The 15,621-nt window shown below is 37.4% G+C and overlaps 1 protein-coding gene across 1 annotated transcript; it reads right to left on the reverse strand.

Moving 5' to 3' along the window:
- Positions 1–2,908: 2,908 nt before the first annotated feature.
- On the reverse strand, positions 2,909–14,420 carry LOC131537116 (zinc finger protein 135-like). Its single transcript, XM_058770395.1, has 2 exons — positions 13,764–14,420; positions 2,909–3,517 (listed from the first exon to the last, which is right to left on the reverse strand). The coding sequence occupies exons 1-2, from the start codon at positions 14,080–14,082 to the stop codon at positions 3,054–3,056; spliced, it is 783 nt and encodes a 260-aa protein (XP_058626378.1). The 5' UTR covers positions 14,083–14,420; the 3' UTR covers positions 2,909–3,053.
- Between the last annotated feature and the right edge of the window lie 1,201 nt (positions 14,421–15,621).

Raw genomic sequence — 15,621 nt, forward strand, 5'->3', positions numbered from 1 at the left:
TTGTGAGATTAATGTTTTAAATATAACATTTTGAATATAGAACTATTGTTTGATTGAAATGATTTAAATAACTGAAAGGACACTTTAAACATAAAAATAAAACTGCCAACAGGTGGCGGTAAGTCACTGATTCGTTTGAACAGCTGATTCATTCAGGAACGAAGCAAGTGACTCACTTTATGAGTGGGTAATTGAATCACTGACTCACTAGACTCATTTAAAACGCAGGTTCATTCATAAATGAAACACCGCTATGTTTGAATGGAGATCTTGCGGCTCGGCTGTGACTGTTTGAAACTATGTTCCTTGACTAAATAGAGCAAAATCAGGCAATATTGTTAAAAGTCATACAATGTACATCACTTTATATAACTTATTATTTATTGAGCTGTTGTATTAATTTAATATCACATTTACAAACACCTTTAATAATCTTTAAAAGCTGTTACTCACTTCAGCAATCTCACAAAACTCCATTATAATCAATGAAGCTCTCTACACTGCACAACGAATCTCTTATTTACACCGTCTACACTTTGTTTGTTATAACGAGAGCATTTGTGAGCGTGCATAACTCAGCAATGAACAAAAGTATTTTGAGCAGTGAGTGGATTCTGATTAACATTGCATTCAAGGAATCAACATATGTCTGCGATATATTAGGCCTACTCACCGCTGCACAAACACGCAAGTAGAAAGCTTTGAAGCTCCTCTCAGCGCAAACACAAATAGTCTATGCTGATCGGGTTAGTCGCACAGGTGCTCCTAAATATGTTTTGATAGTCGCACACAGTAGCTACTTTTCAGTCGCCCTGTATAGCCCTGGCTATGTGTCATGATATTTTCTCGTCTTTTTTTTTTAATTTACGTTTCGCACAACCGCCAAGTCGATGCTGCCTATCCATTTGTGAATAAATATGCTCGACTCTGACTGGGGGGAGGGGGCAAATACACTGTGACCTGACACAATCGCAATTCTTTATATGCGTGCATATATTTGATATTCTCTCTGTATATTGTATCATTAACTGTTCATTTTCTATGCATCTGTATCTCTTCCAGCAAAATAATATATACAAAACATGAAAAAATATTTTAAAGGTCTTGTCATTATCGTAATCACTTGGTGCCCCAGGGCACTCGCCCAATCCCGTCTATGGATAATCCGGCCCTGAATCCAGTTCTCTACTATGTATCAGTGGTGTAAACTCATAATAATGGATTACTACGGTCACATGGACATAACAGACACACACAGCGGCCATAAAGTCATCAAGACATCAGATTTTCTCTCATATATCACCAAGTCAAACAACTTGTTTTCATAATCCTTGGAAGTCAAACTCAATCGAAAATCAAATTAGATTAATCTCACAGCCCTAAAGTACAAGAGAGATCTTGCTTCTGGATTGCAGAAACAAAAACGCGACAGTGATGAATGTCTTGATATTATCACATGTAGAAACGGTTGACAAGATACAGTTAGCTTGATAATATTTATGTAGCAATAATAAACTGTAGGTGTATTTCCTTAATTTACCCAGCAACAAAAGAAGAACAGTTATCATTTGCTTTTCGATACTACAGTCTTTCGTAATTAAGCCCTAGAGCTCATTTAATACCGGGTTCATGTATTCATTCCTACTTACAAGAGAAGCAAAGAAGGATCAGTTGCAAAGCTTCATGACAGTGTATCTAGCACATGCATTTCCTAAATACATCTTATGTGGAAGAATAACGCATTTTAAAAACAACAGTGAAGAACAATATTAAAAAAGTGAACCAAAAGAAGTGACCTGAACAAGAACAGTTTGTAAAAAGCATCTACAAGTAAACTACAAGTGATACACATGCATTAGAAGGCAACTGAACATAATATGAAATTCACAAGAAAACACAATGATATAATTTATATCATGAAGCAAAACGGCATACAAGAATAAAACTTTTTGACATTGTTCTTTGGGGAGGAAGTCCATCTTTGAGTTAATCTGAATCAAGTTGAATCTGCTAGTTTAGAACATGAAGATTAACTTCAGTCACTGTGAAAACTTTAGATAATGTTTCTTTGTCATGTCGCTTGTTATGACTGGTCAGGACAGATTTATCCAGATTATATTTTATGACTTGAAGCATTATTCTTTATTACTCATCCACACGAAGCCAGAGCTTTCCCTATCCAATCTTTTATTTTCTCATTCTTCCGTAAACACAGCGTTGTCTCAAGAAATATCTGCATACACACAAAATCACTGAAACTGACTCAAAATGATGTAGTTTTCATGCCAGACCAGTATGTGGCGCTGTAATTCTGCCACAGAGATGCACTAAAAATGGAGAAGAAGACTTGGAGCATGCGCATAAACCTTGTGCACTGTATACAAACCCAACACAACAACAAGAAAAGCTAGTAAAGTTAGTAAAGCTAACAGGCTTCTGCAGGATGCACACAAGCATGTAGTTGTTGTTGTTGTTGCTGTTATGTGATGTAGCGGTGTCTGACTAGGGTAAAGACGTGGGGTGATGACATCATCGTTTCACAAAATATACAGATTGGCTGTACACACAAAACACAAAGGTGTCGTTTTCAGATGTATCCACTCTGAGACCCGGTTTAAAGAAATAGTGTTTTCAGGTTCCCAGAACGCCCGATCCGTCTGGACGAAATGCCAATATGATACACATTTTTACATATACAGCTAAATGCGTCTCCGTGTGTACAGGGCCTTACTGTGATTGTTTTTTGTATGACTGTGTAGAGCAGATGAACGATTGAAACACTTCCCACAGGCAGTGCAGTGATACGGTTTCTCTCCAGTGTGAATCCTCTCATGTGTTTTCAGAGTTGATGACTGACTGAATCTTTCATCACAGTGTGAACACTTATAAGGTTTCTCTCCAGTGTGGATCCTCTCATGTGTTTTCAGAGTTGATGACTGACTGAATCTCTTGTCACAGTGTGAACACTTATAAGGTTTTTCTCCAGTGTGAATCCTCTCATGCAGTTTTAAACAGGTTGCTGTAGTAAAAGTCTCTTCACACTCAAATCACATTTACTCTCTCACAGCAGTGTGTATCTTCTGATGTTCTTTCAAAATTGAAAAATGTGAAAAACTCTTTCCACACAAATAACATGAATACGGCTTCTCCTGTGTATGAACTGTCAGGTATTTCTTTAGGACTGAAGTGCTCAAAATGTTATTATCAGATTGATCACATGAGTACATTTTCTCTCCAGTGTGGATGTTCATGTGTTTCTTAAGGTGTGCTGATTGTGCGAAACTCTTCCCGCATTGATCACACGTGTAAGGTTTCTCTCCGGTATGAACTCTCATGTGACGATCAAGACTATATTTGCTTGTGAAACTCTTTCCACACTGAGTGCAGGCGAAATATTTCTTCTTTAAATCTTTCTGTTTAGTTTGAGAGCAACTCAAAGGTTTTTCTCCAGTTTTGACATCATTTTTCTCATCATCTTCATTCAATTCTTTGTTCTCCTCACTTTCTTCAATAAACTCTAAAATAAAAGCAAAACATTTTATTTGTCAGTAGCTTGAAAAACAAACAAACAAACAAAAAAAAAACAACAACAGAGAACAATGGACTATTTTGACGATGTCTTTCATACCCTCTGGGTCTTGACAGTGTTTTTTACTTGGCAGTCAATGGGACAATCACAAGCCTCCCAGGTTTTCATCTAAAATATCTTAAATTGTGTTTCGAAGATGAATGAAGCTTTCACGGGTTTGGAACGACATGGGGGTAAGTGATTAATGACAAAATTTTCATTTTGGGGTGGAGTAACCCTTTAAATATGTTTGATCAACTACAAAATTATCTAACATACATTTTGTTGAAAAAAGCGTCCCTTATTATTTGCTGCTCCATTTATATCGGCGGTTGGGAACAAAAATCTCTTTGACAATCATGTGGCTCATCATATATAATCAAAATTACATACATTGATACATCACACACACACACACACACATATACATATACATATATATATATATATATATATTTTTTTTTTTACTTTGGCTCTTTTGGAAAAATGCATTTAAAAAAAAAAAAAAAAAATGGCTCTTTGGTCAAAAAAGGTTCCCAACCCCTGATCTATATTATTCAGCAGCTCTAAAGATTGTTTATATTACAATAAACTAAAGGTGTATTCACACCAGGAAAGTCCACTAGTTCATTTGCTTTGGTCCGGACCAAATACAATAGTGATTTTTTGTTTTGTTTTTTTGTTTGGTGCGGTTCGCTTTCACACTGCCCTTTTTGCAAGTGAACCAGAAACTGTAAACAAAACCACACGTCTGCTTAAGGTCATCCATTCATTGGTTCATGCATTCAACTGTACCAGAGTTCGTTTGGAAGCGGACCGAGACCACCTCTTCAGCTGGGTCTCAGTACGGTTGTTTGGTGCGCACCAGAGTGTGATTGCTGTATTCACACCTGCCCAAAATATCCACACCAAAGGGGAAATGAACTTGAGTTTGATTCAATCAAACCAAACAAGACAGGTGTGAATGCAGTGATGTATGGTCTGAGCACTGACAGGCTGACCCCCACCCCCCACCCCTTCAACCTCTGCAGCAATGCTGGCAGCACTCATACGTCTATTTTCCAAACACAACCTCTCGATATGACGCTGAGCACGTGCACTCAAGGCGAACGCGAGGCGAACACTCTGGAATGCAGTTAAAGGATTTATAAGGAATAACTCAATTTCATATGCCTCTTTCCTTCAGAAAAACCGACACAAAAAGATAGTTGAACTGGAATCACAGCTCCAGAATCTGACTAGAGATAATCAACACTGTTTCTCAGACAACACACTCAGTAAAATCATGGCAGGTTAGGTCCGAACTCAATTCATTACTGAGATCCAGGGCAGAATTCTTGACTCAAAGATCCAGGCAGAATTACTATTTTCAAGTGAGTAGACCAAGCCACCTTTTAGCTCTAAGATTACAATGAAAAGTTTTCTAATATTTCAGCAGTGAAATCCCAATCTGGGCTCGTTATGACAGACCTAAAAGACATTAATATCACCTTCCACTCTTTTTACTCTAACCTCTATACTTCTTCTGCTGATGGTGACCCTGACTCTTTTGCATCTTTGCTGTCCAACCTTGATTTACCTGGGCTGTCAGATTCAGATTCGGATTACCTGGCTGAACCGATCGCTCTTCAGGAGCTGGAGTCAGCAATACGATCTATGAACAAGGGGAAATCCCCAGGCATAGATGGTATTCCAATTGAATTGTATACTACTTTTTGGTCAGATTTAGGCCCCCTCATGTTAGATATGATACATTTTTCAGTTACTCAAGGCTCATTCACCCATATATTAATATAGCTGTTATTTCCCTCTTGTTAAAAAAAGTTAAAGATCTGACTTCCTGTTATAGTTACCAGCCACTTTCTTTGATAGGGACTGATGTTAAATTATATGCTAAAGTTCTATCTCATCGTCTAGAGAAATTTATGAATAGGCTAGTTCATTATGAACAAACAGGATTTATTAAATCTCACTCAGCTTCGGATAACTTATGCAGGTTATATCATATTATTAATTCAACAAATATTACGTCCTCCCCTTGTGCAGTATTATCTCTAGATGTGATGAAAGCTTTCGACCAGCTAGAATGGAACTATTTATGGGCGGTTCTACAGCATCTGGGTCTAGGATCGAGTTTCATAAATATGATAAAAGTTCTGTACGCCAATCCAGCAGCCACTGTTCTCACAGGTTCTGTTCGCTCTAACCCATTCTTTATACATCAAGGTACTCGTCAGGGTTGCCCGCTTTCTCCTCTGTTATTTGCCCTATCCTTGGAACCCTTAGCTCAAGCGGTCCGACAATCTGAAACTATTTCTCCCATAAATATATGGAATACTCATCATCATATTTCTTTGTTTGCTGATGATATCTTATTATTTTTGGAGAAGCCGTCACATTCTATTCCTCATGTGTTGAATTTATTTGACCATTTTGGATCTCTCTCTGGGTTTAAAATTAATTGGAGTAAGTCATGTTTACTTCCCCTCAATTCTAAAATTGATTCCATTTCCCTTTATATATCTATTCCATTGGTTCAAAACTTTAAGTACTTAGGGATGGATGTTTTTCCTTCTCTACAGGAAATTGTCTCAAAAAACTATAATAGTATTCTAGCCAATGTATCCTCAGATTTGGAAAATTGGTCTCGTCTTCCAAAGAAAGAAGGCGTGGTTTCAGTAACCGCAGTAGTGTTGATGCAGCTGTGTCAGGGAGAGGCTGTGTGCTTCTATGTGAAAGCAAAAGCGGCTTGTGTGTGTGTGTGTGTGTGTGTGTGTGTGTGTGAGAGAGAGAGAGAGAGAGAGAGACAGATGGTCACATCACAGTGGAGTCAGCTGTCTTAATCGAGGCTTGTGACTCTGTTCCCCTCTCGGGCTTGAACTGATGGTAAAACTACGGACATTATTAATTGTCTTTAATTTTATTTTGATAGCTGAAGCTCGCGATTATGGAAAGGGGCGTTACATTTCCGACGAGTGCTTGTGGTGTTCGGCCAATCACAACGCACTGTGCCAGTTGGCCAATCAGAGCAGACTGCGCTTGTCAGAAGGAGGGACTTTGTACAAAATTACGCGTTTGAGAGAGGCGGGGCATAGAGGACCTACAATAATGTACAGTATTTGAAAAATAAGCATGTCAACATATTCTGTTACACCAAATACACAAAATAATGATCTTTAAAAAAAGCATCATATGTCCCCTTTAATTTATTTTCTTCCATGATTCCTCTCGTTCCACCGGTTGGCTACTGGAACAAACTAGATGCATGTGTTTCAAGGTATATATGGGATGGGAAACGTCCTCGTATTAAACTGACTACTTTACAACGATGTAGATTACATGGAGGTCTTTTTTCCCCAATTTTAGACTGTATGCTCAAGCCTTTTCTCTCCGATCCTTTATCAGTTTGGTTTGATCCTGATGCTTCTGTGTCTCAGTTTGGTCCCACTGTAACCCACCTCCTCTCCACACACTGGCGCCCTCCGTCCATGCCGCTGTTGCGCGCTCAGACAGCAACAGCTCAGCGTACAGGAGGAGGAGTGAAAGAGATGGCAGGGGAGCAACAGAGGCTTAGTAATAGTGAGGAGGAGGAGGAGAAGGAGGAGAGGAACAGACAGAGCAGCATGACAAGGATACACAGCCAGCATTAGTTACAGAACACAATGACGAGGAAAAACCTGGTAATCAGAATCAGACTATTGATCCCTGTTGGGAAAGTCCTGTTACATAAAGCAAAGATGTGATTGTTTCTGTCCTTGCTTTTATTTGTATCTGCTTTTCCCCAGTAACTGTTTTGTTTGCAATAAATGTACACCTTATGCCAAATATAATTGCAAAATAAAAATAATTGTTGTGCAACTCAAAATGTTAACTGTACTGTTATTAGTCTATGCACATTATATCATTAGTAACATTAAATATAACAGAATAAACCAAAGTATATCAGTAGGAGTTTCCTTAAGTCTTTCTGATAGTGTTTTCTACAGGCCGGTTTACTACAACAGTAGAATAAAATTCTGAAATTATGGTTTATAGTTTTGGTGTGCCACCCCAAGATTTTAAGTGGCCCCATCTGGCCACCCCTATGAAAAATTTCTGGAGGCGCCACTGTCTCCACATGGAGGGATGTTGAAAGACATTCACAACTAGTTACAATATGGCATAGGCATTTGCCTACTTTCCACAATAATAACCTTTTGTCAGGCAGTACTCCATTCCATTGTCCGCAATGGACTCATAATAAAGTAAAGGGTTTACTTGACTCCAATGAAACGTTTTTATATGAATCTGTCATCTTCTCCTAAGTGTAATCTCTGTTCCCAAGGAGTTTTAGCATTTTTTTTTTTTTTTAGGAGTGCCCCTCTCTCTCACCTTTTGGGACATGTTTGACTCCGCACCATTTTTTCATGAATGACTTTTGGGACTTTACCTTGTCCATCCAACAGAGATGTTTACTGTTGGCTGCTGTCACAGCAGCAAAAAAATTGCTAGTTAACCGTTGGAATCCTCCTCACACAATGGACAGATGAACCTGGACTGTGTATTTGTTGGACATTATCTCGATGGAACTCTCAACTTCTCGTATACATGGATCTAATGTGAAAACTGTAAATTCATGACACTCAGCTTTTAATGTTGTCATATTTTCTAAAATCTTTGCAAAAAAATATTTTATTGTTATTTGTTTATCTATTAATATATTATTATTTTAATTTATTTATTTTTGAAGTCTACCAGGAGCTGGGTTCTAAATTTGTACAGCTGCTTTTTGCTTTGTACTACTGTTCCACTGAATAAAATTCAATAAACAGTTGTTAACAAAAAAAATAGTTTTCTTTCATTTAGGACTGGTTTTGTGTTTCTATTTGCATCTGATTCATAGTAGGCCTCATTTATCCAATTTTTGAGTGAAAAAAAAAGCATTTTTTATGAATAATTTTCACAATATGAGAAAAAAAAAAAAATATATATATATATAAATTTGCACTGTTTATCACACTAGTGTGCTTTAATGTTTAATCAGGAAGTTTGCTTTTAAATGCTTTAATTTTGTACAAAATTGCACAAAGTCTCTTGTCAAAAGTGGCTGGCCATTGAAAGTCAATGGGGAAGAATGAAAGTAAGAGAAACAACTAGTGTTCAGGAGCATATTGTGCTTGCAAACATAAAGGCCTTGGACCTGTGCATGTGTGGATGCATGTTTACTCACGCAATCTCTCTCTCTCACACACACACACACACGTCTGGTTTGCTATCCTTGTGGGGACTCTCCATATGCGTAATGCTTTTTCTACTGTACAGACCGTATATTCTATTGCCCTACACCAATCCTACACCTAAACCTACCCCTTAACCCTAGTTCACACTACACGACTTTACACATCGGCAGATCGCTGTGCTGTTCAGACTACATGACTTCATTGTCTGTCTTTAAGTCGTTGTGGTGTTCACACTACGTGACTCAGTGTAAATGATCTGCAACCAGGGGTTACACAATACAAGAGCTGACAACAACTCTGTCACCCAACGACTTGATTCGGTCCCTAAACCACGTTTTGTCATGAAAAGATGCAAGAACTGACCATTAGCAAAGAGCTCGTTGACATGCAATCTGACCAATCAGAAGGCGCATATTATTTGCAGCCGCTGTGGCCAGTCTTCATAGAAATACATGTTAAAACAGGGTAAAAAAGATCGACTGAACTGAAACTTTTTCAATATAACTAAATATAAATATGTGCGGAGGGTTAAGCTGTGCTGTTGTTGGCTGCCATGGTAACGGCTAGGGTTGTAACGATATACCAGTATGACGGTCTATCGCGGTTTGAACGTGCACGGTTATCATACCGTAAACAATTGCATATCTACGGTTTAAAAAAAAAAATAATGAAAAAAATATATAAAAATCTCACCCGCGCATATGCAATGTATTTCGGCTGCTTCACTCTGCATTCACGTGGCTGCTTACACGCACTTGCAGCGGAGGAAATGGCAGAGACAGAGATTATATCTAATCTCCATCCCCCACTGAAAAAAAGTTTAAATCTGCAGTATGGGAATACTTCGGATATAAAAAAAACAAAAACAAAAAACGAACGAACGAACGCGGTGCTGTCCTTAAGGACAGATCCAATTGTCAAAAAATGTAGACGCAAAGTGGCTGCAAAAGCAGGCAATACATCCAACAAGTTCGCTCATATTCGCGGACACCATCCCTCCGTGCAAATAAAGGTATGTCGCATTTATAACAAGTTAAAAGGCCGTATAATTTCCGTGATGCAGAGGGAATCCCGGTGTAGTCGTGAACATGAGATTCACAGTATAACGTTAACGAGGTTGTCACGTAAAACGCGCAATCTGATGGATGGATAAATCAAAAGATATGAGTGGCGCCGTTTTATCTACTACTACATACTGAAGTATGCATGCATGACACTAATGGTGTTTTCAGCGTCTACATAAACATGAACATCAGCAGAGCTGCTCTGAGAGAAAACCCAAATAAACATTTCCCAGTTTTATTTGAGACAAACCATTGTCAAATACACTCTGAAACTCAAAGGTCCGCTACAACCCGTCAAAATAAAAGTTCAATTTAACTTGGTCAGAAATATTAGCATTGTACAATGTACTTAAAATTTATAACAGCAACAATAATAATAATAATATTCTTTATAATAATTAATTTATTTAAACATTATTTTTAAGGAATATCATGTTTGTCCATGTTTTAACTTAGTGTACCTCTGTTGTGCAGCACTTTGCCAAAAATTGACAATCGGTTCACGTGTTTGAACTGAGGCAATACAGAAGCCACAAAACAGTATTTATTGTTTGAATTTCTTTAAAAATAACTCAATTTAAAAGCTGAGAGTCCTGAGATCTTGTTTCATATCAGAAGGAACCTGCTCTGTCTGGCAGAAGAGCACGCCGCAGCACTTCGACCTCGGCGCAGTAATATCATCACTCAAGTGAGCAAGTCGCAGCACTTCCACCTCGGCGCATGATGATATTACTGCGCCGAGGTCGAAGTGCTGCGACGTGCTCTTCTGCCATACATTATAGTTATCATTTTTTATCCGTTTAGAAAATCACCACGTTTTATTTTGTGTCACCATACTTACTCGTGTAAACTACTCATGTAACCATCTTTAAATAGGGAAAACATGGAAGTGTTTGGTGGCTTCTAAATTCATCCCTGTTTGGATCCTAAGGAATGAATGGTGCTAAGCTAAACGCTAACATAGTTGCGCCGTGCACTAGAGCGATTAAGTGCACGCACTGAGACGGGAGAGGTACGTTTCAACTCGTCTAAGTTGAGGGAAGAACATATTAGAATATGGAAAACCGGTGGCGTTTTCCTTTAAACTAACATTTTGATATGCTTTAATTTTATTTTCAGCAACTCGTAATTACATCGTATGACATTCATTCAGGGGTGTCATGCACTCATTATTTTTGAGGGGGGCACTTATGCCTAGGGATGCAACGATTATAGATTTTGTTGGTACGATTATAGTCTGAGGAATAATCACGGTTTCACGATTATTACGATTATTATGCATTTATTCATTTCACAACATAAAATCACATAAACACTCTTTAGATATTAAAGTGTTATTTATTGCTGCCTTTTGAAACAGAAATAACACAGTAACCAATACTACAGCACAAAATAATAATACTAAAGAAAAAAAAAAGTCCATCTCTCCTATTGGAATTTAAAAAGGTGACCTCTGCTCTGTAAATATCCATGTCAGTATTTCCCTTTTGAAAATAACAAATGTATTTGATGTTTTCATTTCATTCTTTCTACATTTCTTTTGGACCTGAGGTACAGAACTTGGAAAGATGGTGAAAAATAAATTGACTTATGAATAATACTATAACAGGGATGATAAATCACAATATTAATGAAGTATTATTAATATATGACTAATATTAACTTTATTTATCCCACAGAGGACACTGTTACTAATGAGGGGAATAAACTAAACTATTAAGTTAACTATTGTAATCAACTGTCATCAATACTTATTCATTTTAATAATCTTTATTCATCTGATTTTACATAAGGCCTGAGAAAATCATGTCTATTATTTTGTTTTGTGAGATCGAGATCGAGCTGCCCACAAACATTTAGGAGGACAGAAACATGTTGTCAACGCTGCCCAGCGACTTTCATTAATAAAATAGCTTAGATACTGGATCGCTACATTATATTAATCAGCAAAGAGGGGGTAAAATGACTGTTTAAATAACTAAACTCAAATCTTCATTGTTTGTAGTGACGCAGATGCAGGTAGGCTAAAGCCTCGTTTATACTCGCGCCTGGCTCCGCCGCGAGCCTCCGCTGACTGCGCGCGCTTCACACGCGCCGCGCTCTCTCACTGCACTCATCTCTGAAGCGGCAGAATGTTCGAGCTAACGAACGTCGCGTCAGGTGGTCCTTGCCTTCACGTCGTGCATTAAAATCGTTTATTGCACAGCCAGAACAGGTTGGCTAGCTGTGCATTATCCCTTATGTATTCACTCTTTAACAGCGATTTTTACGGCAATATTGATGTACCCAAATTTAAAATGGTCCCACACTATCGAATTCAGTCATTTCTCTGAAATAAAGGATCACTGTTTGGTTCCTCTGTCATAGTTAATCTAGTAGCCTCTGTGTCTCTGATAAGCACGGCATTTTAAGCTGGTGCACCGCTAGTGTAACTTTGTTTTCGTTTTGCTCATGTTTCAACAGTTCCATTCCATACAACAGAAACACTCGGTGTAGCGGAGCCTTTACGATTAATTAACCGTGACGTTTTAAAGCGCGGTTAATCGTAAAACCGGTAAATCGCTGCATCCCTACTTATGCCCTTATGTTTTATTTATTTTTTCCTTTTTATTCGAAATATTCCCAAACGCATTAATTATATCATGAAATATATTGATCTAACATATACATGTTAGTTGATCTAGTGGGCTATGGTCAAAGTAACCTAATAATGTAATCTATAAACTATGCATAAAAACCTGTCAGTTTACTTAATTAACAGATATGGGTGTCATGCCATAACATATTTTAATACGACTGACTTTATATGTGAATTTAACATTGAAATGTAATGTGAATAAAAATATTGTAAGTTAGGCTACTAATCATAACACTTTCAGAGCATTTAGCTACATTATCAAAGAACATTTTCACTGACAGTCTAGAGTTCAAGCACTCTCAAAAACTCCCATTAAAATCACTGAAGCTGTTTACACTATTAAATGAATATTACTTACAGATTTGTACACACATTTGCACTTTGTTGTTTCTGATGAGAGAATTCGCCAGAAATAGGTATTCAGTCAGCGAGACAGTGAAGAAAACACAACATTTTAGCGATGACTCATCTGAACGCCTCCGATTAGTCATTGTGTTCATAAGCTTAACAGAATCGTGTGTGATTGGTTATAATGCGCAGTGCTGTAAAAAAACGGCTCAGGTACCCGCCAGCGAACACAGATTTGAATTTAACAGCTGATGATATGACGCGCTGAACGATTTCACGCCGGTGTGATTGTATTAAGTATAGAAAATATTAATCGGCTATTTTTTGTCCTTTGGAAGCTGCATTCAAAATCCACTTGGCTCAAAAATCTGAGGAGGCACGTGCCCCCTCACTTTGAATGAGCATGACACTTCTGCATTCATTTGATTCTCATAAGTTTCTTCATATTGCGTTAGTATCTCATAATAGCAAATCAGAAAAAATAAAATAAAAATTGCACTACGAAAGATCTCCATAATTAGCCTGTTTTTGCACTTCCTGTTTTCCCTGCTTGAGAATTTCTGTTCAATGAAGACCTTAAGCATACATGTAGTTTTGTTTACAGTTTCTGGTTAACTTGCAAAAAGGGCAGTGTGAAAGCGAACCGCACCAAACAAAAACATCAACATAGTATTTGGTCCAGACCAAAGCAAGTGAACTAGCGGACTTTCCTGGTGTGAATTTACCCTCAGAAATCCATTTTTAAAACCTTGATTAACTATTCTAGATTAAGCCTACTTCTGGCTTAATTTAAACCCTGTCCAGGAAACGAACCTAGAATTTACCTCAGAAGAATGCGACGTGGGGTCAAACCCCAGATGGTTAAAGCTCTGTAAGCCTAATGTGCCATTAAAGTCATTAAAGATGAATGAAATATAAACACCGACCTCCTTGTTCCTCCTGTTTTATTCTCCAGGTTTCTGGTTCCTCGTGTTTTATTCTCTGGGGTTCTGGCTCCTCGTGTGTTATTCTCCAGGGTTCTGGTTCCTCGTGTTTTATTCTGCAGGGTTCTGGTTCCTCGTGTTTTATTCTCCAGGGTTCTGGTTCCTCGTGTTTTATTCTGCAGGGTTCTGGCTCCTCGTGATTTATTCTGCAGGGTTCTGGTTCCTCTTGTTTTATTCTCCAGGGTTCTGGTTCCTCATGTTTTATTCTGCAGGTTTCTGGTTCACTCGTGTTCTCTTCACTCTCCTCTTTAACAAACACCATCTTCACAGCAGCAGATCTCAGTTCAGATGATACTGCTCCAGATATTCCTGCTTGCTTCAAAACTTAGTCACGACTGTGAGGATCAGAATATTACAGGTATTTACTGACCTGATTCCAAAACTGTATTTTTATATTTACAGAAACAACATTTCGAACAGACTGTATTAAAATAGCACCACAACAAAACAAAACAGAGAGCCCGGTTAACTGATCTTCTTCATCTGAGGTTTAATGGTGTTTGGCAAACAAACGTAAGTGTTTTACCGCCACCCGCTGGACTGGAGCGAAGCGGAGAGAGGAGGGAAATATAATACGGGGAATATTTACTATGTGCGCTGATTTGTTTTCCTTTAAAAAAAAGCTTATCTGCACAAATAAAATTATAGACTCGCGTGGTATTTGATCATCATAAACAATCTTCGTGAGTGAGGATTAGAGGAAAGGAGCGAATTTATTAGTCAAATATTTCATTGAAAATCACACAAAGTTGCAGCATGTAAATATGGAAATTGAGATCAATGAAAACACGTGATAATGATAAGATGTAGCCTTATGAAAAAAAAAAAAAAAAAACTAACTAAATCCACAATATTAAACAGGTTTAGCATGAAAACATCCTTGGGTTATGTGTCTGTCTACATCTGGAAGTTAAACAGTTAAATGACAGGTAATGTGATCCACAAAATAATGTATTTTGAAGAAGTTTCTGAAAAGGTGCTTTTGAGGATTCAACTTGATATTAAAATTGATATTGCATTTTGCAGTGTCTAACATCAGCTTCTGTGGTGAGGTCATTCTATGGATTTTTTTTCTGTCCCTAGCCTTTACAGAAGTATTACACTTGAAAAACACTTTAGGGTTATTTTTTTTATATTTATATTTTAAAATAAAACAATGTGTTATTTGAACAATTACACCTTCTTAAACCATCAATGTAGCAATATTTGTTTTTAATTAATTATAAAGAATTCCAAGCACCACAAAACTGCTCGTCCCCACAGCCATGTACAGAGGGAACATGCTTTATTTTGATTTCAAAAACAGGTTTTTCTTTAATTTAAAATACAATAATGTATTCATAACTATCAAACATATGATGTAAATGACATTAAAAAAAAAAGCCAAATAAATATTATAAAATATATAATGAAAGTAGTGGTCCCCTGGAGTTGTGTCACTGTTGTTACCGTTTAACAAAAAACATAATTTATTTTGAAATAAAAATCACACTGATGACATTGCTTGACTTCCTTCTTCCTATTTCCTGAAAATCTATTTAAAAAATGCCCATGTTAAGTCCACTGTCTCTTTTCAGTTATAAGAAATTTTCTCATTTATCTCATATGATTTCATATGAAGCTTTTAGTTGACGTCACTGGTATGACTTACATTATTGTTAGGGAATTGTAAAAAACTAATACAAATGGATTAAACTGCTTAATTTAGTGAGTATACCATGATTGACTACATTTGGTTTGATCATTTGCAAGAGCATTTTTCACAAAATTTGTCACTGGTGTCACCTTCCTTATGGATAAC

The sequence above is a fragment of the Onychostoma macrolepis genome, chromosome 03 (assembly GCF_012432095.1).
Source record: "Onychostoma macrolepis isolate SWU-2019 chromosome 03, ASM1243209v1, whole genome shotgun sequence".
Classification (NCBI taxonomy): Eukaryota; Metazoa; Chordata; class Actinopteri; order Cypriniformes; family Cyprinidae; genus Onychostoma; species Onychostoma macrolepis.